This window comes from Eptatretus burgeri, chromosome 16 (assembly GCF_056783735.1).
Source record: "Eptatretus burgeri isolate ZD-2024b chromosome 16, Ebu_testis_v1, whole genome shotgun sequence".
NCBI classification, from domain to species: Eukaryota; Metazoa; Chordata; class Myxini; order Myxiniformes; family Myxinidae; genus Eptatretus; species Eptatretus burgeri.
Genome location: NC_140976.1, coordinates 58527242 through 58553174, shown reverse-complemented (window position 1 = coordinate 58553174; position 25933 = coordinate 58527242). Strand labels below are relative to the sequence as shown.

At 43.9% G+C, this 25933-nt stretch overlaps 1 protein-coding gene across 7 annotated transcripts in view; it reads left to right on the top strand.

Moving 5' to 3' along the window:
• Nucleotides 1-25933, top strand: part of DOP1A (DOP1 leucine zipper like protein A) — an 87110-nt gene that overhangs the window by 29916 nt on the left and 31261 nt on the right. For 5 of the 7 annotated variants that reach the window (XR_015052329.1, XM_085859346.1, XM_085859347.1 and 2 more), the window contains 18 exons: nucleotides 1922-2074; nucleotides 2223-2323; nucleotides 2433-2740; nucleotides 2895-3853; nucleotides 3966-4164; nucleotides 4958-5112; nucleotides 5351-5573; nucleotides 5680-5822; nucleotides 9669-10099; nucleotides 10261-10372; nucleotides 10460-10648; nucleotides 11359-11484; nucleotides 11698-11832; nucleotides 14259-14314; nucleotides 14463-14567; nucleotides 14747-14813; nucleotides 20570-20711; nucleotides 21613-21695. Coding sequence is in view for 6 of the 7 variants with exons in the window: in XM_085859346.1 (XP_085715472.1) it covers nucleotides 1922-2074; nucleotides 2223-2323; nucleotides 2433-2740; nucleotides 2895-3853; nucleotides 3966-4164; nucleotides 4958-5112; nucleotides 5351-5573; nucleotides 5680-5822; nucleotides 9669-10099; nucleotides 10261-10372; nucleotides 10460-10648; nucleotides 11359-11484; nucleotides 11698-11832; nucleotides 14259-14314; nucleotides 14463-14567; nucleotides 14747-14813; nucleotides 20570-20711; nucleotides 21613-21695 (3687 nt within the window). In the remaining variant the exon portion in view is untranslated. The remainder of the gene's footprint in view (nucleotides 1-1921; nucleotides 2075-2222; nucleotides 2324-2432; nucleotides 2741-2894; nucleotides 3854-3965; nucleotides 4165-4957; nucleotides 5113-5350; nucleotides 5574-5679; nucleotides 5823-9668; nucleotides 10100-10260; nucleotides 10373-10459; nucleotides 10649-11358; nucleotides 11485-11697; nucleotides 11833-14258; nucleotides 14315-14462; nucleotides 14568-14746; nucleotides 14814-20569; nucleotides 20712-21612; nucleotides 21696-25933) is intronic. The other 2 variants (XM_085859350.1, XM_085859349.1) reach the window with 2 other exon arrangements.

Here is a 25933-nt window from a genome sequence, read left to right as displayed (position 1 = left end):
AACCACCTTCAGCACATGTACAGTTTTACGCCTCAACTCCCTGAACAGCTCAGCTCTGCCATTCAGCCTGGCCCTGCAACTCTGCTCAATGGTATCCAGTGTCCCTTGAGAGACAAAATTCTTTTTCACCCTGCTGTGAGTTCCAAGACATCCACAGGCAACATCAAGGACGGTGGTCTTGAAGGCGCTCCACAACTCTTGAGGCTCCCCTAAAGCACCCAAACCCCCCAATTCTACACTCAGCCTGTTCGCAAAACTCCTCAGCTGCCCTCTCATCCTCGAGCTTGCTAACATCCAGCCAAGGCTGGATGATACCATTCTTCGGTACCTAGGGTACCATTCTCCTGGATTTAAGCTGCAACTTCAGAGTAGCGACAACAAGCCTGTGGTCAGTATTGAGGAGCTGAACACTCCGGTTGACCCTGCAGTTCTGGATCTTCCTGCAGCGACAATCAATGAGCACATGGTTAATATCCTTTGCCACACCACCAGCGTTGGAATTCCAAGTCCAGCGATGAGCCTGTGGGCACTGAAACCATGAACCAGCCACCGTTCGTCAATGACTTCTTGCAAAGTCAAGGAACTTAGTGCTATTCTGGTTCACAGTTCCAGACCCATGGAGACCAACACACGTCTCGTAACCATCCCTATCAGTTCCAGTCGATGCATTGACATCCCCCAATACAAGAAGAGTATCTCACCTGTGGCACTGATCAACCACAGACTCGAGTGTGGCATAGAATACGTCCTTCACGGTGAGATTACTCACCTCAGTTGGAGCATAAACAGAGACCAGAGAAATGACACCTAAGGAGTGACGAATCTTTAGTGTCATAATACACCCGTTGACCGGTGTTACCTCAATTATCAGGAAAGAGTCATCTTATTGGACACAGCTACAGCAACTCCTTGGGCATGGTAACCATCAGAGTGACCAGACCAATAGTAGGTGTTACCACCCGCCATGATCTCGCAGCAATCCGGTCTCCGAACCTCAGAGAGAGCTGCAATACCGATGTCCAAATGCTTGAGCTCAGATGATAACAGAGACAGGTGATCATCCTCTCTTAGGGATAGGACATTCCAAGCACCCACCCGAAGGGACTGCCTCAGGTTAACCCAAGGAGACCGCCGTCTGGTGGACGACACCTCACCACCACCCTGCCACACACAACCACAATCTGACCCAGGAAGGTTACCTCGTGGTTTTCCTCCCATCATCAAAGAGTGGGGGTCCCAAAGCCTTTTCCACAATCCTGTTATCTGGTGAGCTGCCCTGCAAAGGGCAGCTGTACAGGAGGTACTCCCACAGAGTGGGTTTTCAAATTTTTTTTAATTTTTTTTTGTGCTTTTCGTATGTTTTGCGGAATGAAGGTTTTTACGGTGGCCGGATTGTAAATCCTGCCACCAACGTCTTAATAAATAGCAACACAACTGCAGGAGGATGTCCGCAGAAACACAGTTGGCCACTAGATATGGATAACCGTTGGTTCACAAGGAGCTCCAATGCCCATTGACAGGTTTTGTTTTAAATCCTGCTGGGTGTCCATATCAGACACCCTCCTCACCAAGAAACTTGGTGGGGGAGACGGTTTAGTCGCTGACAACCGGGCCATGGAACAGGTTGGTACAGGTTTACATGGTGCCTGTAGAAAGTCATAGATCTAATCTGACCTGACATAATTGGATGTTGTGTTCAGGGTTAATGGAGTGGATGTATTGGAAGAGAACTTTGGGATATGAGAGGGCAAGGATGATTGATCATTCTTGGAGGTTCGAGTATTTATTTTACGGTTACATTGTGAGGATTGTTCGAAGAACACAACAAAATTGCATAATTCACCATTTTCTTTCCATCTACTTTATTAACCTCTATTCAAACCTTACTTCCATCTCGTTCCCCGATCCTTTGTGACCACAGCGTGTTGCCGAGATACTCTGGGTCCATCTCACCCATGAGGTACCGAAGCACCAAGTGTGTGCCGTCGACCTTCTTCAGCAGCTCCACGGGCTGGCGAGTGGGTCGGCTGTGTGTGAGGACGTTATCAGCCGAGATTTGGCCTCGCACATCACGGCATGTCCTTGTACCATTTTCAACTCGTTCTGCATCATGTTTTGAATTGCTTGGTTCATAAAATGCAGCATAATATCAATTTGCATTTTTACCGACCTTTGTTAAGCTGAAATGCAAGTTGACGGGTGATATTTTTAATGGTTGACAGGCACTGCGCGTGGAAGCACACAAAAAGTTTGCCGTGTTGTGGCACCTGACTCGAGATGTGCAGCGTGGAAAGGCGACTGCATTCACTCGAACCTTCGACAGGTGAGCTTTCCCTCAGATCTTGCCAGGTATCTTAAATTCAGTGATCTGACATTTTTCTTTCATTCATTATACTGTATATGAATCTCCATCACTTTTGGAACTTTTCCAGGTCTTTGCTGCTGATGCTGGAGAGCCTGTGGACAGCAAGGGACAATGCCTCTCGTTCGGTGGCCCTCAGCTGGTTGCGTCAAGTCATCCAGCGTCACGACATTCCCCGCATCCTTGAACCCCTGTTGCTGTTATTGCTGCATCCCAAAACTCAGCGAGTAGCATTATCGTATGCAGTTCACAGAATTCAGCCGAAAACTAGTGCCGCCATAGAAGTTGGAGAGCCTGGTTTGGATAAAGTTGTGACTGAGAAGTGGGACCGAAATGCCAGCAATCGGGATGGGGATGAGTCGACCACAGAAATGCGCAGTAAGTAGAACTTTCTTCAAGGACATATCATGATGGCTGTAATGGAAATATCGGTGAGTTTTGAGTATTGATAGTACTGGAATGATCATGTTGGTAACATTGATCCTGTTCGTTTTATGGGTTCTTTTTTTCCTCCCCTCCCCAATTTATTTAGTCTGCGTACATGCCTCAACCGAGCAGGGTGGTGCTGTTGTATCAGAGGGTGTGCGAACGGATGCGATGCCACCTCTGATCTCAGTCAGCCTGCGAGTAAATCCACTTGGCAGTAGTCAAAGCCCACAATCGAGCTGTGAGAGCCTGAATGATGACCAGGAGAATGAGCAACCCCAGTCAACAGTTAGCAACCATGTTGGCATTCCACCAGCTTTCCAAAGAGATGAGGAAGAGGTAGGACACGTGTTGGAGGTTTTGGTGGATGAGGTATCTCGAGGAATAGATGTTGAACAGGTATCTAACAGATCATCAGGAGAAGAGAATAAGGAAGAAAATGATGAGCCAGAAGAGGAGGAGGAAAGTGAAGATTGCAAACGTGAATGTTCATTGACATCTTCAGAATGCGAGCCATCATCCACGGCATCGAGCCCTGAACGGCACTGTGGAGATGTAGAGGAAGGTGAGCCATGGCAAGGCAACATTCTACACGGTCTGGTTCGGCCCAGTAGCCTGCCTGACCTTTGTGTGCACAAAGGTAGTGATGTTGTGTCCACCTCCCTCACACCTGATGGCACCGGGGAGAGTGCCGAGGCATGGAAAGAAGGCCTGGTGGATAAATCGAGGCCCATTGTTGGTAGCCACAAATCCACAGGTGCTCTGGACTCAAGTCCCAGAAGTGGTGCCAATTCAGCTTGGCAGGTGCCACGAGGTTATGGTGGTGATGCAGCAAGTTTGGAGGCCTGGTACATCCCAGGAGAAGCAGAAGGTGGTGAGTCATTTATCGATGATAAAGATGAAAGGATTGTTGATGTTGATGGTGAAGTGGACAGAAATAAAGAGAGCATGAATAGTGAGAAACACAGAGCACAAACCTCTGTCACTGGCTTGATTGAACAAAGCAAAGGTCACACCTTCCCGATGGTTCACCCCCTGTACCAGCACGTGCTCCTTTATCTGCAGGTTTGTCACATTCCTTCACTATGTACTGTGTTTAAAGCATCTGTTTCATTACTTTTGCTGCATTAAGATGATGTTGAATCTGATCGGCAGTTCTGTGTTTACTCCCCATCAGCCATATGACACCGGCCGGGTCGTGCACGTTCTGACTGCTCTGCGCGCCATACTCTATGCCTATCCCAGCACATTCGTCAGTGCCATTTCCACAACAGGCATGAGCAGCGGTTCTTCTCCACGTCTGTCCTGGCTGCAGGACCTCCTCACACGACACCATGCTGCTCTCTCTGGCAGGGACTTCTACACCATTGCACCTGGTAAATGCATATATCATTACCAAAAAAGATGGGTCTGCAAAAGGTTGTTTCCTGAAAACAAGCAGTTCGATTTGAATATTTGACAAATTGTAATTTGTGCATAAGTGCATAAAATCCTTTTTCTGATCCGATCGGTTCTCATCTGTTCTTTGACCTTGAAGATCAAATCAATCACCATGTTTGACTCGGCAGTGACCATTTTTTCTCCGGGCCAGGTTAGGGTGGGAATTTGGAATTTGCACAGGTTATCTATGCACAATGGCCGACTCCCTCTGAATTGTACTGTTATCTTTGACGTCCACCAGCAAACACGAGCAGTTAGGATACCCGGCTTAACGTCTCTCCAAAGGACGCCGCACTCTTTTATGCAATGCCCTGCCTTCAAAGTACCAGGCTGACAGCTTGTAGTCTGTTGGTAATTGAACACAGACTAGACAACTCATAGGTGATTAGGCTACCTCAGCTATCCTGTCGTCCCAAAATCTTTAAAGTGAAACAAGTTTCAAACATTGAGCATTTCTCGATTTCATAATTATCATTTTTGTCACTTTCGATCATTAAATGAAATAAAACCACATCATTAATCATTCATTTCAACTTTATTGAATTTCCCAGTAATTTCTGTCGAGGCAGCCACTTCTTGACCAGCATTCTATGATTGCCTCCATATATATTGCTGGCAAATTCACTCCGGTTGCATCTTAGTGTATGAAGTAGTATTCATAGTTTAATCTTCAGCGAAAACAATGTGGCATTCATTTTTCATTTCCTTCATGGAATGTGCTTGCAACAGGACCAGTCATAGCACAGGGTGCTGGATCGGTTGGGTTCCGTAGCGCCATGTATCTCGAAGTGTTGCTGTCACTTTGCTTGGCCTTTCTGCGCAGTCATTATCCCAGTCAGGCCCGAGCATCTTCACGTGATGTTGCTGAAAACAGAGACGTGCAGGTATGTTTGCTTGTATGGATTTTTGTGCATTACCTTCAAATACAACCGAATCAAAAAGTTAGTTTTGTAGATCATGGTGACAAATTGTGATGTGCAATTATTTAATCAAAGGAATTACCCTTTTCAGATGCTATCTAATTTGGTTTCCTTTGTCTACTTGAAGACTCAAATTTTTTTGAAGATGAATCCACAATACAATTGGTGTGAAACATTTGTTTCCTCATGATGATCGCTCCAGGTGCTGAGTGCCGAGCTCCTCACCATCATTGTCTCAACTCTGGCGCGCATTGTTGAAACCGGGGTTGGCTCAGCTCTCGTTCCAGGAGGGGGCTCAGTTTCCGGTTCTGGCTATGCCAGCTTTTTGGTTGATCTTCTGGCACGATGCAAGATGCAGCGGGTGTTGCTGCACTGCTTACTGGCTGGTGTCGCAGTCCCACATCTACGGCACAAGCTCTGCGCAGGTTGTAGCACGCATTGTTATTATTGTTGCTATGCTTCTCGATGTGTTAATGGCTGTAAATGCCTATAACATCTCTTGATGTACATTGTTTGCATATGTCATGGCAGGCATCATCACTTCCTCAAAGATCCAGGTTAAAGCAAATGAAGAAGAAGAGGAGTCACCCGGTAACAATCGACCGGTGGATATACTTATTGATGAGAGTGCTGATGCCAGTGGGCTGCAGACCCAGCTACTGGAGCTGCTGCAGGTGTGTTCATGTCACATATATCTTGGGGTTCAAAATGGGCGCATACTTCCACTACTTTGCATCCAGGTTTGTCCATATTGGTCCAACAGAAAGAGATTACCGAATATTATTTCGTGGAAACTTAAAGCTGGTGATGTGTTTGCTAATGAGCAACACTAGCAGGCACCCCTACCCCACCCCCCTCCTCCGGGCGGGAGTAACCTTCTCGGCTCACCTTAGGTGGGCAGTGTGCTGCTGTGGCACAGTCTCGGTAATGCACTTTTAAATTTTTGACACTTTTTGAATGAAAATTTGATCACAACATATTGTACTCCATATCAATGATAAGGGTAGTTGTAATACCAGCCACCACCAAAGGTGGCGCTATTTCCACCACATGTCAATTTTGGAGTTCCGGTGACATCCATGTTTGCAGGGTTTGCTCAATTGTGGTAACATTGTAGTGGTTTTGATTCCCGACGGAATCAAATGAGACAATTATACCACTGTGTGGTGTGAACCTGCAGTTGAGCAATACTTTGGCTCTGAATTTTGTACGGAATGTCATCCCGATTACGCATGTGCACGGAGGAGTAAGGTAATTATTTTACTCCGTCTGCCCATCTGGCAGTCAAACAGAATTGAAAATCATTCAAAAAAGGAAACTTACTGTTTTTAGCGACGTCAAAAAGGACACAAACAACAGACACGAATAACTTGTGTACCGTGTTAAATAAAGTGGTGTAAAAGACGCTGTAGAAATGGCGGTGAACTTCTGAATTTTTCTTTTTCTACAACTTTTAAAATCTATTTTATTTATTTTCTTTCAGTTGAATTATATACTTGAACACTGCAGAACACAAATTGCCTTATTGGCACTTTCACAACCTTTCTGTTTAGCATTACTGGGACAAAACATTACGCCATTTTATGTCATCTTGACCAATCAAATTTTCCGCTCGCTCTCTCACCATTTGGGAATATTGAGATTCAAACAAAATGGCAGCTCGTCGGAAATAGATCGTGCTCGGAAACACAATAAGCAAAAGTTTCAATGCTCCTTCCCATGTCCTTTTTTCTCTCAACACTGCGCAGGTTAATGTGTTCTATGAACTCTTTAGTTTCTTAAAGTCTTTGTAATCCCTGTTAATGTACATTGATGTCTAAAAATGTCCTTTCCCTAAGTACATGTACAAGCTCCTCCATGAACCTTAAGTCATGTTTACACTGTGCATTGGCATCTGAAGAGGCCTGCCAGGATATAGCAAGCAAAGCTTCTCGCTCAACCCGCCCAGACACTGCCGTCTTCTCAGTCAGTATTGCTTCGGACGTGAATAAAAAAACGCTACTAATCTTGTTTTATATCAGTAACGGAAGGAAAACAAAAAGACAAATCGTTTCAAAATCACTGAGATAAATCGGATGATAAGTAAATGAGTCGAGTAGAAACATTGCAATTATGAAAGGCTTTCCATTGAGAGGCTCATTGTGTTTGTGTTTGCATAAAACTATTGTTTTACATCATCATCATCATCATCATCATCATCATCATCTTGAGTGCCTCACTGTTGTCGAAGATGATGGTATTATAATTGAAGTTTTCACTGTTTGTAGGATTCCAAATATAAGAAATGATGAGGCCTGTTTTCTGTTCCCATCTCAGCACATAACTCAAGATGCCGAGGTCCCAGGTTCAAATGCCATTTACCATGATTATTTGCTCATTGTATCCTGTTGTCATCGTCCTTCACAGAAGTTATTAACACCTTGCTTCATGAGATTTAACCACAACAAAAAAAGCATTTTGATGAAACTATGGCTTCTCAGTTTGTTGAGATTGCAGTAAAATGTTTGTACATAGAGTATACCCTTAAGTATCATGGGGGTTGCGTTCCTGGAAAATGCTGCGATATTCAGAACCGTGATAGTTAAACCCAATTCCCTATGGGAGTAAGTGGGTTAAGTTCTTGGGCTTCGAGAAAATACAAAGAAATATCAGCGGCAGCCCAAAATACACACATCACAATTTAAATAAAAATACAAAGGTTTTGAGGTGGCTGGCTTAAGAACTTTGGGTCTTGAGTTTGAGCCCCTGCCGTGCCTTTAAAATAACACCTTCCGATGTCGGTAAAATGAGCATCACCCTACTGGTAACAAGGGCACTGTATCGGCGCACAGCCACGCTTCCAGAATGATGCAACCAGCAGCCACAGGCTGCATAAGAAACAATTGAAAATAAACATGTGAAATAAATATATATATTGGCTTTACGGTGAAGTCTCCTGCTGTGTTGAAGCAGATTATACGTTCAGAAGCGATTAACTGTTTGGGTGCTGTTGGCCACGATCGTGGCCCACGTCCATACATCCATTGGGATCATACTCTGTGCAGAGCGTTGGTGCTGTCTTAGCAGTCTCCTTGGCTATTGGACACAATCCTGGACGGGTCGCCACTCCGACACAGGATACCAGCAAGCTAGTACTCATTTTGCCGACCTCGGAAGGATGACGGGCAGAGCCAACCCCGCCTGGTGGTAATTCAACAGCCGAGGGGATTTGAAGTCAGGATTCTTGGATCCCAAGCCCACCACCCTAACCATTAAGCCAACACCAGGCATGTGGCCCATACCATTGTTCAGCAGTCTGTGTTGATTGTTCCCATTTAACTGTTTGTTCATGTGGTTGCCTTATAAACAACACAGACATTTTATTCAGTTTGCCCCAAAAAACACCATATTTATCCCGCCCCCCGGAGGGAGGGAGCGGGATATTGTAATCGTCCGGTTTGTTTGTCTGTTTGTTTGTTTGTTTGTTTGTCTGTCTGTCTGTTCGCAACTTTACGGCAAAACGGCTTTAGCAAACACTATCAAATTTAATCTACAAGTGGGCAATGAACCTTGGACGACCCTATTAACTTTTGGGTCCAATTGGATCAAAGGTCAAGGTCAAGTTCACGAAAAGATCAAAATCATTTTACGGTCATAACTTCGTCAAAAATGGTTTAATTGACTTCAAACTAAGACTAAAATATTCCTTATTCTATTCCTTATAATCAACGTGAAGCCTGGTGTTGGCTTAGTGGTTAGGGTGGCGGCTTGGGATCCCAGGGTCCTGAGTTCAAGCCCCGTTGGCTGCTGAATTAACACCAGGGGGTTGACTCAGCCTGTCATCCTTCCGAGGTCGGCAAAATGAGTGCCAGTGTACTGGTCCCGGTGTATGCCCCGGTTAGAATAGGTGTACCATATCCCTGTGTGTCGTAAGAGGCGACCAGGGTTGGCGTCAGGAAGGGCATCCGGCCATAAAACATTGCCTCAAGAAAAAGCCAAACCCCTGCACAGCAGGGAAAAATGGCTGTAAAAACGGTCATTCCTTATAATCAACATTCAGGTTAAGGATGTATCTAATTTAAATTTGATTCCCAAAATAACTTTATGCCTTAAATGGGTGGGATTTGTTGTGCCTGGCACCACTTGTTTCATATTGCATTCTGGAAAATTCAGCACTCAAACAGATAAACTTGCCCCCTGTAAATCAGCGAATAAGTAAAATTGAAAGAATCACTTTTGTCTTTCATTTTATACTTCAGCACCATTCCATTATTAACGGTGCGTGAAAGCATCGTGGTGCGAAATAACCATCATAGCTCAGCTCAAAAATCGCTGATTGGTCGAAATTAAATTCCGAGATAACGAAATCGGTACATCGGTCCATCAAGAAGTCGCCCACGATTTGTCAAACTGTGATATTCAAACCTGCAATATTTAAGGGTTTACTGCATATCATTGTGACTTTTGTGAAACTGTTTTTGTTGTTCATCGATTACAAGAACAAACAAGTCGAGTCATATCACCCTTCATCCCAACGACAGGCTTTGATTGTCCTAGAATATCGCATTTTGAGCTTATCCGAAGACCCGGATGCTGGTTTCACGGAGTTATGCGCACCTGAATCCAAGCAACAACAAGGGCAGCAGCAGCAACAAAATTCGCAGCAAGCGGAGCAGCACAAACCACGCCACCATCAGCAACAGCGGAAGCCCTCTGTTCCACTGCTTCGCTACGAACCCAGCCGACCAATTACAGAGCAAGAAATGCTTGGCTGGACTGTTCTCCACGCACTTTCCATCCAATCGCAGTCCTGCTCTGCACATCTATGCTGGATCGCCATGGTGACATCATCACTGCCATACCTGGGACAGGTGTTGGGTCGGTTATCTGTCGCCGTAACAACACAACTCTGCCACAACCTGGATGCTGTAGTGGCACAGTTGGAGTGGGAAGTTGGGTTGTGCTCCAGCCGGTGGGTTTGTGCTCTTTTGTGACTTGCATCAGACGTCGGTGATTGTTTGCTTTCAAATGTATCACTTGTTTTCTGGCATCTCACAGATAAGTTTTTGATTTGTTCTTCTTCCTTCCTCCTTTATTTATTTGTATTTTTCTCTTCTTTCTGTTGGCTTTCAGACCCTCTGTATTGCTCCAAGACGTACCCCTGGACTACATCGTGTTTTTACTCGAGGGTGTTACTACCATTGTTCACCACTGCCTCCTGGACTCCTTCCCATCTCCCAACCAGGTTCCAACCCTTTTCAAATGCACCTGTTAAGTTGTGTTTTGTCATCATGTTGTCTCAACACTTTGTTCTTGCCTTTAAATTCCACAGACTCAGGGCAACTCAAAGTTTTTAAATGAGGCCCGAGCCGCACTCCTACCATCTCTGCCAACGGTCATCATGACTGCTTCTTCCCTTTGGGGATTGATGAGCTTGTTTGATAGTCAAGGGGCAGAAGGTGCACACGTGATGCAGTCTGGATTACCTGCTGCCACCACCATCAACCTCGGCTCGACGAAGGTGAGGAAAAAACACAGGAGGTGTGGGTCTGAGGCCTATAGTTCATGGAAAACACAGCTGAGCAGTTGAGACGGGCACGTCTTTCTCATGTTCGTCCTTTCAAGTGTTTATGTATCCAGAAGGGAATGACTATCGTCAATCTTCTCGAAGTTGCCTTTTGCAGATTTGAGGTTGGTTCTGCCTGGAGCCCTTGTTATTCCTATCTTTTGACATAATTGAGGTTATTCCAACAGATTTTGCAAGAGAATTAGGAGGCAGGAATTTGGGATTTGACTCAGGTACTGGTTGATGATTGCCTACTCTGATTGAATGCTACTTTGGGATCTTGACTCTTCACAACCAAATTGTTTGTAGTTAGCTTAATGTCCTCTCTGAAGTCTGAAATACTCCATGCTGCAATTCCCTGCCTATAAAGTACGTATATTCAACCCCCAGACAAAGGAAGTCAAAGGCTAGCATGCTATCACTGAACTATCCTGTTATGTTGTCCCAGATAAATGTGAAAGAAATTGATCATACTGAATGATAAAAATCATTCTCTTTTGCAAATGCAGCAAAGCCAGTATTCTGTGGTCCCACAGTGATATGGCAAATTTTCGGTGCACAGTCAAATCACAATTGAGGGATTGTTTTTTTTGTTTTTGTTTGGAATCGTACTGTGTCAATACCTTCTTCGTCCCCTTCTTCTGCATCTCCACTTTCCTCCCCAGATCCTACGCCAAAAGCTCCTGGCATTGCTGAGTCCTTTGTGCTTGCAGCATGGTGCCATGTTTCTGGCGGCTGTTGCACGAGTTTGGGATGGACGGCGACAACATAGAGCTGTCAGCCGTGTCAAGGTATGGCCGCAGGCCCTTGCTATGTACGTGATTGGTGGTAACGTCATCAGAAATGACAAAAGAGTGATAACAATACTGCCAATTGCTGATGGAGACGGTTATGGTGCTTTTGATGAAAAAAATTTTTGTTGTGAATCCTGTGAAATTTGTTGTGAAAAACGTACCGTCGTGTTTGACTTCAACCCGATCGTGTGCACTCGTGATACCCTGGAGGTGACCACCTGGGCAAGCCAGGAGCAGATGCTGCTCGTCGAGTTAGTACGAGCCATCGGCACCCTGCACTGCGACTCGATCGTGTGTACCGTGCGGGATGTGATGAAACAACCACCTGGAGAAATTGCTCGGGAGGTATGTCCCTTGTCACCAAGAATGATGCACCGCTCTTCTTCTTCCTCAAAAATATGCAAGTCAAATGGTTTCTTCTAAAATGGAAGGCCTTTGAGCCTGTAAGTACATCTATCCATAATTCCAGCAGTGTGTGTGTGTGTGTGTGTGTGTGTGTGTGTGTGTGTGTGTGTGTGTGTGTGTGTGTGTGTGTGTGTGTGTGTGTGTGTGTGTGTGTGTGTGTGTGTGTGTGTGTGTGTGTGTGTGTCTGTGACTGCTGTTTCTCGACAACCACTGGTCCGATCTAATTGAAACTTGCCAGGTATATTGCTGGGGAACCTGAGTATGTGCCTTTTCAAGGTTTGATATTAATCGGACAAGTGCTTCCCAAGTTATGGCCATTTATTTACCAAACCAATGACAGGACACATTGCTGCGTAGGCGTGGCCGTTGGGGAAGAGATCCTCAGCCGCGTTCCCCATTACGGGTTACAACGTACGGACTTCCGGATAGTGATGACTTCGTGTATTGTAATAATTTCTCGATTTCTTATGCGCATTTATAGATAAACACAATGCCCCAATCCAGTCCTCGTTTACGAGAGCAAAGGAATGTCCTGTGTGGTTGTTTGAAAGTTTGTTTTTTTTCCACGCACGTACGGCCACGCGAGAGCGAAGCAACGGCCTGTGTGGTTGTTGTTTCTGGTACGCGGTTTGAAAGTTTATTATTATTATTTTTTTGCACATACTCTACGCACGTACGGCCACGCGAGAGTGAAGGAACACCCTATGTAGTTGTTTCTGGCACGTGGTTTGAATTTTTTTTATTATTTTTTTGCACGTATGGCCACGCACGTACGGCTACGCACATACGGATACGCGAGCGCGAAGGAACGGCCTGTGTGGTTGTTGTTTCTGGCACGCGGTTTGAATTAATTAATTATTTTTTTTGCACGTATGGGCACGTACTTGTTAAATATAATTGTATTAATATGTCATATGTAAGTTGTACTTGTGGATGCTAGCTCTAAAATGAAATTTACATTATGCAAGGAAACTAGAGGTTAAGTACATATACAAAGTACGTATTAGTGTGTCAGGAAAAAAAAATTATGACTTGCTCGACTTTTGAGTCTCACTGAGACCACTTTAACAATTTTTAAAATACGCAAGTCAAATGAAGAGGAAAAGTGAGCATCAATGGTCAACAAGAAAAATTGTCAAATCGTGAGTGTAAGGGACCTTCATGCTTTATTACCTCCGTCACCGAAGGTGGATGGAGGTTTTGTTTTCACCCCTGTCTTCTGTTTGTCCCTGAGCAGGACATCTCAAAACATTATGGATGGGTTTGGACAAAACTTGGTGGACGGGACGGGGTTGTGACGAGGAAGAAATGATTCAATTTTAGTGAAGATCCGGATGCAGATCCGGCCTATCAGTGGGATGCAAAAGGTAGAAGGTTCAGCTTGGCGGAGGTATGTGCTCTACCGAGTGCTGTTCCAGTTCCAGGCTGTCGTTCATCATTTTGGGAGTGTGGATATTCCACTGATGTGCCCTCTTCGGTCAAGATGGGAATTTAGAATTTTCCCGTGTGCCAGCACGTAATGGCCTGCCTTTTTTTTACAGTCATTCCATGACTCAAACACAGACGAGACAGTTAGTTTAAATGTGGCATTTCCTTAGATGGGGTTTTTCTCGATAGAGAAATAGATTGCAGTGTGAAGTACAATCTGGAAGTGATGTCAAAAGAAATGACGTTAACGAGACTCGTGCAATGGATTAATTCTTCAAATGAAATGAACATGGCGGAAGTAAAACTGAGGAGTTGGCAGGATAGTCTCGTCCCGAGAGGTACTCATGCTCACCTCTAAGCTGTCTCGCCTGGGTTTGAATCCAAGCCCAGCTATACACTCTCATCCCGGTGTTTCACAGGCAGGTCCCTCGGACGGACGTTAAACTGGGCGTACTCTCTGCGAGCATTCGTTGCTGGATGTTAAAGATCCCAATGTGTCCTTTGTGAAGCGTATGCAAGCTACCACCTGCACCCTGAACAAATTCCAAATTCCTGCTCTAACCGACAGGGGACACTGTGTCAGCGGCATAGCCGCACACCAGCAAATGATGCAACCAGCAGCCGTGTGCTACACACGAAAGGAAAGGAAAGTCGAATTGAGAATCGTACATTTCAAGATACCATTGGCTCATTAAGCAATACTATTGGTTCATTAAAAAGGTGTCCAACATGCTGTGCATTTGGAGCAGAAAAGTTCTGGGCAAAATATTTGGCACACGAATCTCAGTCGTTCATTTTGCCGACACAGCTTCATCATCTAAATGATCTCTTAGCGTTGATAGGGTCTTATCGTTCATTTTTGATGGGCAACTCCAAAGTTACAGGAGCAAAACCTTGTACGTCATCTTTACGGATTTGCTGTGTGCGTGTTCACCCAGAAGCACTTTTCCTTGGAGGTTTGTTTGCTGCAATTCCTCTTCGCCTACATCCAAAGGTGGGTGGAGGGGATGTGCATGGAAATGTTGGTGGGCGATAGACGTAACAGCACTGATCGTTGGTTTTGATCATCGAACTATTAATTTATATTTGTCTTTCCTTTCCTTTATCTCGGCCTCTCTTGGTTTTAACCTTTAACTCCACAGTGTTGCAGTGAGCAGTTTCGTTGATGCGTGGCCCAGCCTGTTGTCCCTCCTTAAGGACTGTTCCCAGCTTAATCTACCTCCTCCAGGAGCCTTGTTGCTGTTGGGGTTTGTACATACTTTAACCACATGACCATAGCCTATTATGACCCTCAAATAACAGCCATGTTTGCATTGTGCACCCTTTTGCATACCTTCTCATGGGTGGGAGTGTCTGTATCACGCCATGCGCCAGGTACGTGAAACGACGTCACTCTTGCTGATTGTTCGTGCTGCATTTTTTTCAGTATCTTGAATGATTTTGTTCTGAAAACTCCACCGCTGGAGAGCAAGAAGGACCAGAGGGACCTACAGGTGTGTTGTGCATCTCCCCGTTCTCATGCTCTGTGCCTTGTGTGTTATGTGCTTATCTTGCAAAAAATTTCAGATGCGATGCTGGGTTTTCCCTTGATAATATGAACTGTGATGATTGTTGAGTGTAAGTAAGTTCCATGCAGCAGCCTATCCCTCAACATATATCTCGCTATCAGGTTTCTGGCCATAAAACCTTTAAACATTACGTTTTATGTCGAAAAACATTAGCGATAAATGGTATCATAAAGTCTCATACTTGTCAATATTGCATCATTGACTGTCTTAAGCCAGTACGACGCCAGCAACAATGAAGCTTATCACGAACAATCCTCTTGAAGAAGTCCTTTCGTTCAAGCTTCTGGGTCTCACTATTTGCCATGATCTTTCCTGGGAAAGCCACATTTCCAACCTGGCCTCCAAAGCCAGTCGCTGACTGGGCATCCTCCATCGTGCAAAGTCCTTCCTTGGCACTCCTGCTTTCTGCTTTCCTCCTTACCACACACAAAGCTTTCATCTGCAGTCTGATGGAGTACTGCTCTCCCCTTTGGGCTGGTGCTCCTGCCTCTCACCTTTCTCGGCTTCACGCTGTGGAAACCAAGGCATTTAGGACCATTGGTATCTCCCGCGGTGAGGCTGAGTCTTTGGATCTCTCACTCTCTCTCACCGCAGAGACAACTCGGTGGTTTTTCTGTCTTCTACTATCTCCTCTCTGGCCTCGTCCCCCCCACCCCCCTGCCCCGTCTGAGATATGTCCCCCTCATATTTCTGCAGGACGCTCAAGGTCCACCAACAACCCCCTTCTGGTAAAACTACCAAAATCACGAATCACCGCTCACCTTCACTCTTTCATTCCTCTTTTTTTCCTCAGATCAGCAAGTCTTTGGAATAAACTCTCACACTCGCTCCAATCCCATTCTTCCCTTCAGGTCTTCAAAACAGCTGTTCACCACCACCTGTCTTCCCCCATCCAAAACCTCAATTTTTTTTTCTACCCCTGTTAATTCACCCCAAACCCACTTCCTTCATATTCCTTGCTTTCTTTCCTGAAATTCCCTGGACTGTCCATTTTTTTTTACCCCATGTACCCCACCCAATCTCTCTCCCTTCCACAGATCTCCTCATGTCTCTGTTCCCCACTGTTTTGTCCTTCCATCTACCGGCCCTCTCGTCTCCTGCTCCCCTTGTTGTACGTTATGTGTGTCAGCTCTCACACAAGTCTCGACATTGAATACAAAAAAAATCGATAAAAGGACACTGTTCACGCTGCTAGACACTGATCAACAAGTGGTTGTCATAAAAGCCACATTCTTTGATTGATTAATGTCCAACTGGCAGGTCAGTATGGTCCAAACTTGCGTTCATTTATGACATAAAGCATGGTTAACACACCAGCACAGAGCTACACAGCAAAGTAACTGATGACTGCTTATTTGCCTCTCCCCTCTCACTCTGCCTTACTCTTCATGGCCATCCAACAACATCTGTCAAAGGCCCTCCTACTATACATTAATCGTAATTACCTTTTTATGCCTCCGGTGATTATATCGCCGGTGGTATTATGTTTTCGGGTTGTACGTACGTACATGCAAATTTTCTCTTCTCTCTGCAACCCCTTATCCGATTGACATGAAATTTTGACCATAGATGCGACTCATCCTGCAGAATTTTAAAATTATAATGATGTCATAGGTCACGTGGGATTGGCGGCCATGTTGGGAAAACGGAAAAACTTTGGACCTCTGCATCTCCTAAATCTTGGGTAGAGTCGAAATCTTCAATGCCATTGGTCATGTTGTTTGGCAGCCAAGTTAATTTGAAAACCGAAAATTGAGTAACCTTTTTCTCCAAAACCGTTTACAGATCAATATGAAACACGTTTCCTTACATGGAGCAAGAACAGTGAATCACAACTGCAAAGTTTGGCATCGATTGCTCCAGCAGTTTCTGAAATATAATTTTTTAATTTATTCCTTGAAACCAATGTGGCTGCCACACCATGTGACTGATGAGATCATTGTTAAATAAATTGTTTGTAGCAACATTAGTGAATCGTAAATCCAGTCTCGCATCGAAAGGCTAAGCGGTTTCAGAGAGAGAAAAAAAATATATGATCGACTCGGCATGGGGAATATTGGTTGAAAATTTCAACATTATCGGTCACATGGTCTTGCAGCCATGTTGGACAAAAAGCCTTATCCGATCAACGCGAAACTCCAAATACGTGATCGGCCACCAATTCTGAATTTGATTTGATAAAGAGGACGTCGTGGGTCAGGTGTGCGATTGAAGCGGGGAGGAATGAGGTTTTCTTTTTTTTTCACCATAGAAATTTCACAATTTTCACCATAGCTACGACTACTCATGCGGAATGTTTTTGTGATAACGAAGATGTCATAGGTCATGTGGTGTGGCAGCCATGTTGGAAAAAAGGAAAAACTTTGGACCTCTGTAGCTCTGAAACCACTCCATGGAAAAACAAGGACAAATGTGTCCAAGAGCTACGTCCTAAAGGTTTTGTCTTCACCAGAAGAAGAGGTAGAAGAAGAAGAAGAAGAAAAACAACAACAACAACAACAACAACAACAACAACAACAACTTCCGATATTTCAGCACGTGCCTTGATTGAGCCAATAGCGACACCCGACATGGACGATTGTCGTTCATGACGAGAAAATAGTGTTTACGAATTTACAACACATTAAATGGAATAATCTTTAAATAGTAACATGAACTTTTCGAAACTTTAAAGCAAATGTCCAAATATATTTAAAAGTTCATGATAGACGCTCTCAAAAGGCATCCTCAATGCGAGGATGTGTACCAAAAGTTCTCCACCTATGTCATCATAGGTCACATGGTTTGGCAGCTATGATTTTTTTTGAAGAATAAACATTTTATAATCTTCTTCTGCAGAACGGCTTGACAGATTGAGGGGAAACTTCACTTACCTGTTCCCCACTCATTGGGGATACCAGGATGTTCACAAACGATTAATGTCACATTGTCTGGCAGCCATATTATTTGTTTGAACGAAATTCTCAAAAAATTATTTCTCTTGAACCGCTTCATCAATCGATGTGAAACGTCACAGCTATGATTGAATGGACACGTGGAATATATGTTTTAAATTTCAAACCGATCAGATGCATGGTCTGGCAGCTGGAATTATTTAATATTTTAAATCTGGGTTCAGGGATTTAAATCAAACTTGGTACAAGTATGTATAATGATATAATGTTTCACATAATGTGGGCGGAGGCATATCTGGTGACGTCGTGACGTCGAAGGTTGTCCTCGTGTTTTTTTATTTTTTGTCATCCTTTTTACTTCCACAAGCAGCATTCTGTCTGTTTGTGAACAGGATATCTCAAAGAGTTGTTGATGGATTCGGACGAAACTTGGTGGACAGGCTTGGTGTGTGACGAGGGTGAATTGATTAGCTTTTGGTGAAGATCCGGATCTGGATACAGATACTATAATTTTAAAGTGATTCTTCATCATTGAGTGATTGGGCCAAAAATGATATATAGCATATTATCTCAAAAAGTTGTGGATGGATTATGACAAAACTTGGTGTATGAGTTGGATAGTTGACTAGAACAAGCTGATTAGATTTTGGTGTGCGACCAGGACGAATGGTCCGGATGCGGATCCGGCCTTAAAGTGGTATACAAAACTTACTGTTTAGCTGTTGGAGGTGCGTGTTCTACCGAGTGCCGTTCCAATTGCCTCCGCCATCGAAGGTGGGCGGAGGTTATGTTTTCACCTCTGTTTGTTTGGATGTTTGTCTGTGAACAGGATATTTCGGACGGATTCAGCCAAAAATTTGGGGAGAGTTTGTGTGTGTGACAAGTACGAATCGATTTGATTTTCGTGAAGATCCGAATCTGGATACGAGAACCTTTTAAAGTGATTCTTCACCGTTGAGAGATGGGGCCAAAAACTATATGTGGCATGGTATTTCAAAAGGTTGTGGACGAGTAATGACAAAACAAGGTGGATGAGTTGGGTCGGTGACAAGAACGAGCCGATTTGATTTTGGTTCAGGTCCGGATCCAGTTCCGGTCTTTCAGTGGAATACAAACCGTAAACCGTTCAGCTGGCGGAGGTATGCGCTCTACCGATTGCCGATCTGGTTTGTGACTGTGAAGATCAATGAAGATGTTTGGAAATACTTTCCTAATGTCCAAAATTTTTTGGAAATGATATATTTTCAATTCTTTCCTTTCCTTTGAATTATATGAACAAAATAGCACTTTCGGCTTGATGACATTTTATTTCATTTCTTTAATTAGAAACGTGTGATTCGCGCAGTTTCACATTGCTGTGAAATGCCATTGCTGAAAAAATACTAACTGCCTTTAATTGAGCAACACGCATTCAGAAGACCACGAACAATTTCGATCAAGAAACAACAAATATCCAGTAGTTATAACCCTGTTATGATATGGAGATTTCACACGATGTACTTCATGGAAAACCTATTCAAAGGGGGAACGAAATGTAGAGCCAATTGCTGTCGGTTTATTTATTATCCCCCCGAGGGAGGGAGCGGGATATTGTAATCATCCAGTTTCTTTGTCTGTCTGTCTGTGAGCAACTTTACGGCAAAACGGCTTTAGCAAACTATCAAATTTAATCCACAGGTGGGCAATGAACCTTGGACAACCCCATTAACTTTTGGGTCCAATTCGGTCAAGGTCAAGGTCACGAAAAGATCAAAATAGTTTTTCGCTCATAACTTCGTCAAAAATGATCTGATTTACTTCAAACTAAGCTTATAGTGAACCTTATTCTATTTGTCACTTATAATCCTACCCATTCCTATAGTAAAAAATGCATATTTGTGAAGATCGGTAGGGTCCGAAGTTTTGGGGGTCATGGTCATCGGTCAAAATTACAAATTTTCCATTATAAATCAAAAAATGTTAGGAATATGCGTGTTTACTGTGGAAGACATATATCAAGTCCTTTATTGGCTTTCATTTGACACCATGACCTTTGACCTTACCTGGCCTTGAAAGGTCAAAATCATTTTACGGTCATAACTTCGTCAAAAATGGTTTAATTGACTTCAAACTAAGACTAAAATATTCCTTATTCTATTCCTTATAATCAACATTCATGTTAAGGATGTATCAAATTTAAATTTGATCCCCAAAATAACTTTATGCCTTAAATGAGTGGGATTTGCTGTGCCTGGCACCACTTGTTTATTAAGTTTTTGGAAAAAGTGACTTTCTCTAATGATAATTATTTTTTCTTTTGTTCATACTATGTTATTAATCGTCTTGGAAAGATATTGGGGGGGGGGGGTGGCACTTTGTGTAAGTGATGTGTAGAAATTGTACTCAGATATACAAGGAAACTTCGATGCAGGAGGCAGTTATTTGGCCCACATGCCATCCGTGTAACTTTTTAACTTATCTCTCTGTTTACTTATCTTCCATGATATCGACTGATTTTTACCATTAACTTAATCTTTTTGAACATCTGCATCCCTTCTCACATCTTCAGACAGGCTTCGCCTCCCTGACCACTCACCAGGCGTTGAGTCCTTGACCCTCAATTTTTTTTTGAGTCACTAAAATCACAAGCTGTTTAGCACCCACACAAGTGTGATGATAATGATTGCCGAGTGGAGGTATCGCTTGGGAATTGGGTGGGATGTATCAGGTGCCATTTTGATTGATGCAGATTTCTCAGGACCGCAAAGTTCATGAGTCTTTTTCGCCTCGGATAATTCTTGTCCGTAGGACATCACACAGCGCCTGGTGGAAGCTGTGGCGACAGTGGCGGGTTCATCACTTGAACAGACCACGTGGCTGCGCAGGAATCTGGAAGTGAAGGCTGGACCTCAGGTGTCGATGGATATTTCTGGGCAGCAAGACGTTAAAGGTGCAGTTTAACACGTTGTCCATTGCATCTTGAATTGCATATATTGTTGATTTTATGCCTCCATTGACGAAGTTGCCGGAGGCATTATGTTTTCGGGTTGTCTGTTCTTAAGTACGTACATATGTCTGTACGTATGTCCGTCCATGCTAATTTTATGTTTTCTCTGCGACCGCTTACCAGATTTACACGAAATTTTCACCAAAGGTGCGACGACCCGTTTAGAATGTTTTAATGATAATTGTGATGTCATAGGTCACATGGTTTGGCAGCTATATTTTGCAGAATAAACCTTTAAAAATAACTTCCAGAACGGCTTGACAGATTGAGGCGAAACTTCACCCACATGTCCCCCAAGCCTTGGGGATACCAGGGTGTTCACGAATAATTAATAGGTCATGTGGTCTTGCAGCCGCATTGGATTGAACAATAATCTAAAATTCTTTCTTTTGAACTGCTTCATCAATTGATTTGAAACTTCACAATTATTATCTCGGAGTCATGGTGAATATATGTTTTAAATTTCAACCTAATGTGACGCATGGTCTGGCAGGCAGAATGATTTAATATTTTGAATCTGGATTCAGGGATTTAAATCAAACTTGGTACAAGGATGTATAATGATGTAATGATGAGGGTTGAGGCATATCTGGCAACTTGATGTTGAAGAGTGTCCTTCTAGTTTTTTTGTTGATGTTATTTCTCGGTTTTGTGCAGAACAGCATCGATTATAATAATATGTATGTGCTTAATAAATGTGGTGCAACAGCTTTCGAACCATCAGCAGTGTCTGCTTCCCCCCTATGCCCTGGCATTTCCCCCTCTTTTTGTATGATGGGTCCCATCCATCTCCCTTTCTGCTTTAATTCCACAATACTTTATTCCCATTTCCATGTCTTTGCAGACATTCTGCTGTCACCGGTGGCAGAGATGGTCTCCTCAACTCCTTCAGCTTATAGTGTACATGCTCTCACTCTACTGGCAGAGGTGCTGATGGAAAGGGTGTATCTGGGGCAATGGGGTGTTGTTCTCCTTAAAATATTTCATGAAGGCCTGAGGATCATTTAGTTTGCTTTGCATTTTTGATGAAATATGGGAATCCTGAAATTCTATGTATATTGTTGAAAAGGGGCAAGGTATGTTGTGTATTCTGAATACAAATTATGTGTATATAATGTATATAATGAATATATATATATGTATATATGTATATGTATATATATATGTATATGTATATGTATATGTATATGTATATGTATATGTATATGTATATGTATATATATACATATACATATACATATACATATACATATACATATACATATACATATACATATACATATACATATACATATACATATACATATATATATATATATATATATATATATATATATATATATATATATATATATATATATATATATATATATATATATATATATATATATATATATATATATATATATATATATGTATATATATTTGTTACATACATCAGACACACTTCCTGACTGTTATGGTGAGCATCGCCGCAGATTGTCGCACACGGTAAAACCGCATAATCCGAAAATGAAAAAACGAGATGTGTGTTCATAAAGCATAATATTTTCTCTCTGCTAAGTTCCGTTCTCCCCCCCCCCCGCTCCACCCACCTCTCTCTGTGTCCCATCCTTGCTCTGCCCCCGCCTAATACAGAGCAGCATCCTTCCATGCATCTCTCCTCTCTCTGAACAGGAGTTTGTCTCCGCACGCGTCCGGGCAAGAGTTTGTCTCCGCACGCGCCCGGGGAAGAGTTTGTCTCTGCATGCGTCCGGACCGGAGTTTGTCTCCGCACGCATCCGGAACGCAGTTTGTCTCCGCACGCGTCCGGACTGCAGTTTGTCTCCGCACGCATCCAGACCGCAGTTTATCTCCGCACATGTCTGGACCGCAGTTTGTCTCCGCACGCGTCCGGACTGCAGTTTGTCTCCGCACACATCCGGACCGGAGTTTGTCTCCGCACATGTCCGGACCGCAGTTTGTCTCCACACATGTCCGGACTGCAGTTTGTCTCCGAACACGTCCGGACCGCAGCTTGTCTCCGCACGCGTCCGGACCGCAGTTTGTCTCCGAATGCATCGGGACCGGAGTTTGTCTCCGCACGCGTCCGGACCGCAGTTTGTCTCCGAATGCATCCGGACCGCAGTTTGTCTCCACACATGTCCGGACTGCAGTTTGACTCCGCACACGTCCGGACCGCAGCTTGTCTCCGCACGCGTCCGGACCGCAGTTTGTCTCCGAATGCATCCGGACCGGAGTTTGTCTCCACACGTGTCCGGACCGAAGTTTGTCTACGCACGCGTCTGGACAGGAGTTTGTCTCCGCACGCGTCCGGACAGTAGTTTGTCTCCGCACTCGTCTGGACAGGAGTTTGTCTCCGCACGCGTCAGGGCAGGAGTTTATGTCTGCACGCATCCAGACAGGAGTTTGTCTCCACAAGCGTCCGGACAAGAGTTTGTCTCCGCAAGCGTCCAGACAGGAGTTTGTCTCCGCATGCGTCTGGACAGGAGTTTGTCTGTTTCCGGACACCTCCGGGCAGTGTTTGTTTTTGGACTGCATTTATCTCTGGACATGTCCAGGTGGTATTTTAGTATAACTGGTACAAAATGTATTTCAGACATTATTTTGTTTTCATCTTCACTGTTATTCAATGCAGAAGCATTTTGATTAGACGGTGTGAATCATAATTAATGCCTCACGGCACATCCGCCTTCCCTCCTCCACCCCTCCTCACTCTCACTCCCTCCTCATTCCCCTCCATCCTCTTTCCCTCTCCACCTCACTCCCCCCCTCTGTCTTTCCCCCCCACCGCTCTCCTCTCCCTCCTCTTCTCCCCCTCCCCACTCTTTTTCTACCTCTCTTTTTCTTCCTCCCCCCACTGTAGTATTCCCGACAGCGAAGCACCAGGTGTTATTTGCTCATATCCCAATAAATGTCAGTGTGTATGTGTCTCCTCCATAACTCTAAAACCATGAAACCGAGCAGCCTGAAACTTTGCATGCAGACAAAGGGAACTCCAAGGGAGTGCATGACTGAAAATTGGGTGTTTAGGTTAATTAAAACACGCCTTTTGAAAATAATTAACAGCCTAACTTAATTATCCTTTCGCAAGGCGTCATCCTCGGTCATCCCTCTGTCAGCTTGCTGGGGTATTGATTCACAATTTTGTTTGGCCTATTCCAACATTCCTTGATTTGGAAACATGATCTAATCTCATGGACTTTTTTATTTTTTATTTTTTTGGATTCACTGTCGAGGCTCATATTAGAGCTAACACACAGAACTTGCACCAAGGGGAGCAGGAGACAAGACAAGAGGGGTGGAAGAGGGAAGGAAAAATCTGTGTGGAGCAGAGACATGTGGAGATCTGTGGAAGGGAGAGGGATGGGGCGGTGTACAGAGGGTAAACAGGATGGACACGACTGAGGCTTTCAGGAAGGAAAGCAGGGAATTTGAAGGAGGTGGGTTTGGGGTGGATTAATGGGGGTAGAAAATGTTGAGGATTTGGATGGGGGAAGATATGAGATGGTGGTGAACAGCTTTTTTGAAGACCTGGAGGGAAGAGTGGGATTGAAGAGAGTGTGGGAGTTTATCCCAAAGGTGGGAAAAAGAGGAATGAAAGAGTGAACTGGAGCAGTGATTCTTAATGTTGGTAGTTTTACCAGAATGGGGTTGCTGGCAGACCTTGAGCGCCCTGCAGAAATATGGGGGGGGAGACATATCTCAAACAGAGAATGGGGGGGAGGTCAAGCCGGAGAGGAGACGGTAGAAGACAGAGACCACCGACCTGCCTGCGGTGAGAGAGTGAGAGGCCCAAAGACTCAGCCTCATTGTGGGAGATACCAATGATCCGATATGCCTTGGTTTCTACAGCGTGAAGCCGAGGGAGGTGGGAACATCAGCCCGAAGCCCGAAGGGGAGAGCAGTACTCCATCGGGATCATTGGTATTGTGAATTTGCTGAAATTTTTAGATTTCACTCCAGCTTTCAATTCGTATATGTATGCATGTATGTGTGTATGTATATATATATATATATATATATATATATATATATATATATATATATACATATATATATGGTATACACCAGGGTATACTATATATTTAACCAGGGTATACACCGGCCCAGTATACTGGTACTCATTTCGCCGACCTCGGAAGGATGACAGGCTGAGTCAACCCCCTGGTGTATTAATTCAGTGGCCCAACGGGGCTTGAACTCAGGACCTTTTGGATCCCAAGCCGCTGCCCTAACCACTGCGCCAACACCAGGCTCCTATATATATATATATATATATATATATATATATATATATATATATATATATATATATATATATATATATATATATATATATATATATATATATATATATATATATATATATATATATATATATATATATATATATATATATATATATATATGCATATATATGTATGTATATATGTATATATATATATGTATATATGTATGTATGTATATATATATATATATATATATATATATTGTTACGGTTGTGGAAATCGCATTTCACCATAAAGAGTCCTCAGGTGAGATATATCAGTAAGTTCATGTGTAGTTAGCCCAAACCCGTTATATAGAGGGAATATGTGTGATTCATCCGGGCTGCGACGCTTTGAGTTAGCCATTTTTCTTTCTCTATTGTTATTTTCGACCATTAAGCAGCCAACAACGCAAACAGCCACTACCTTTACCTTCACAACTCCATCCCGCAAACATCGCTTCACCGCCATTCCCAAACGACGCCCGCCAACCACCAAACCACCACAGAAAACCCCCCACCACCTTCGCCTATCTCCTTCTCCAACCATCGACCACACCACCAGTCAACACCAAACGTCGTGCTGTCCAGGGCCCGTTCGGCGATTGGTGCCGAACGCATCGAGCCGCGAGCGCGAATGGCGGCCTTTCCGAGGGAGAAATTCGGATCAGGAAGGCTTCACACCCACTTTTTCTCCGTCCAATGGGCGAGCGTCGGGCGGTATGGCCCCGCCTCCAAGCGTGATGAACGTGGATTCTTTACGAGAGGAATTCGGATCAAAAGAGGTTCACGCCCCCGTTTTGCCGCACCAATGGCTCAACAGAGGGTGGCATGGCCCCGCCTCCAATCGCATTTTGATCCTGAAATTTGCATATAGGCTCCTCCTGTGGCCTAT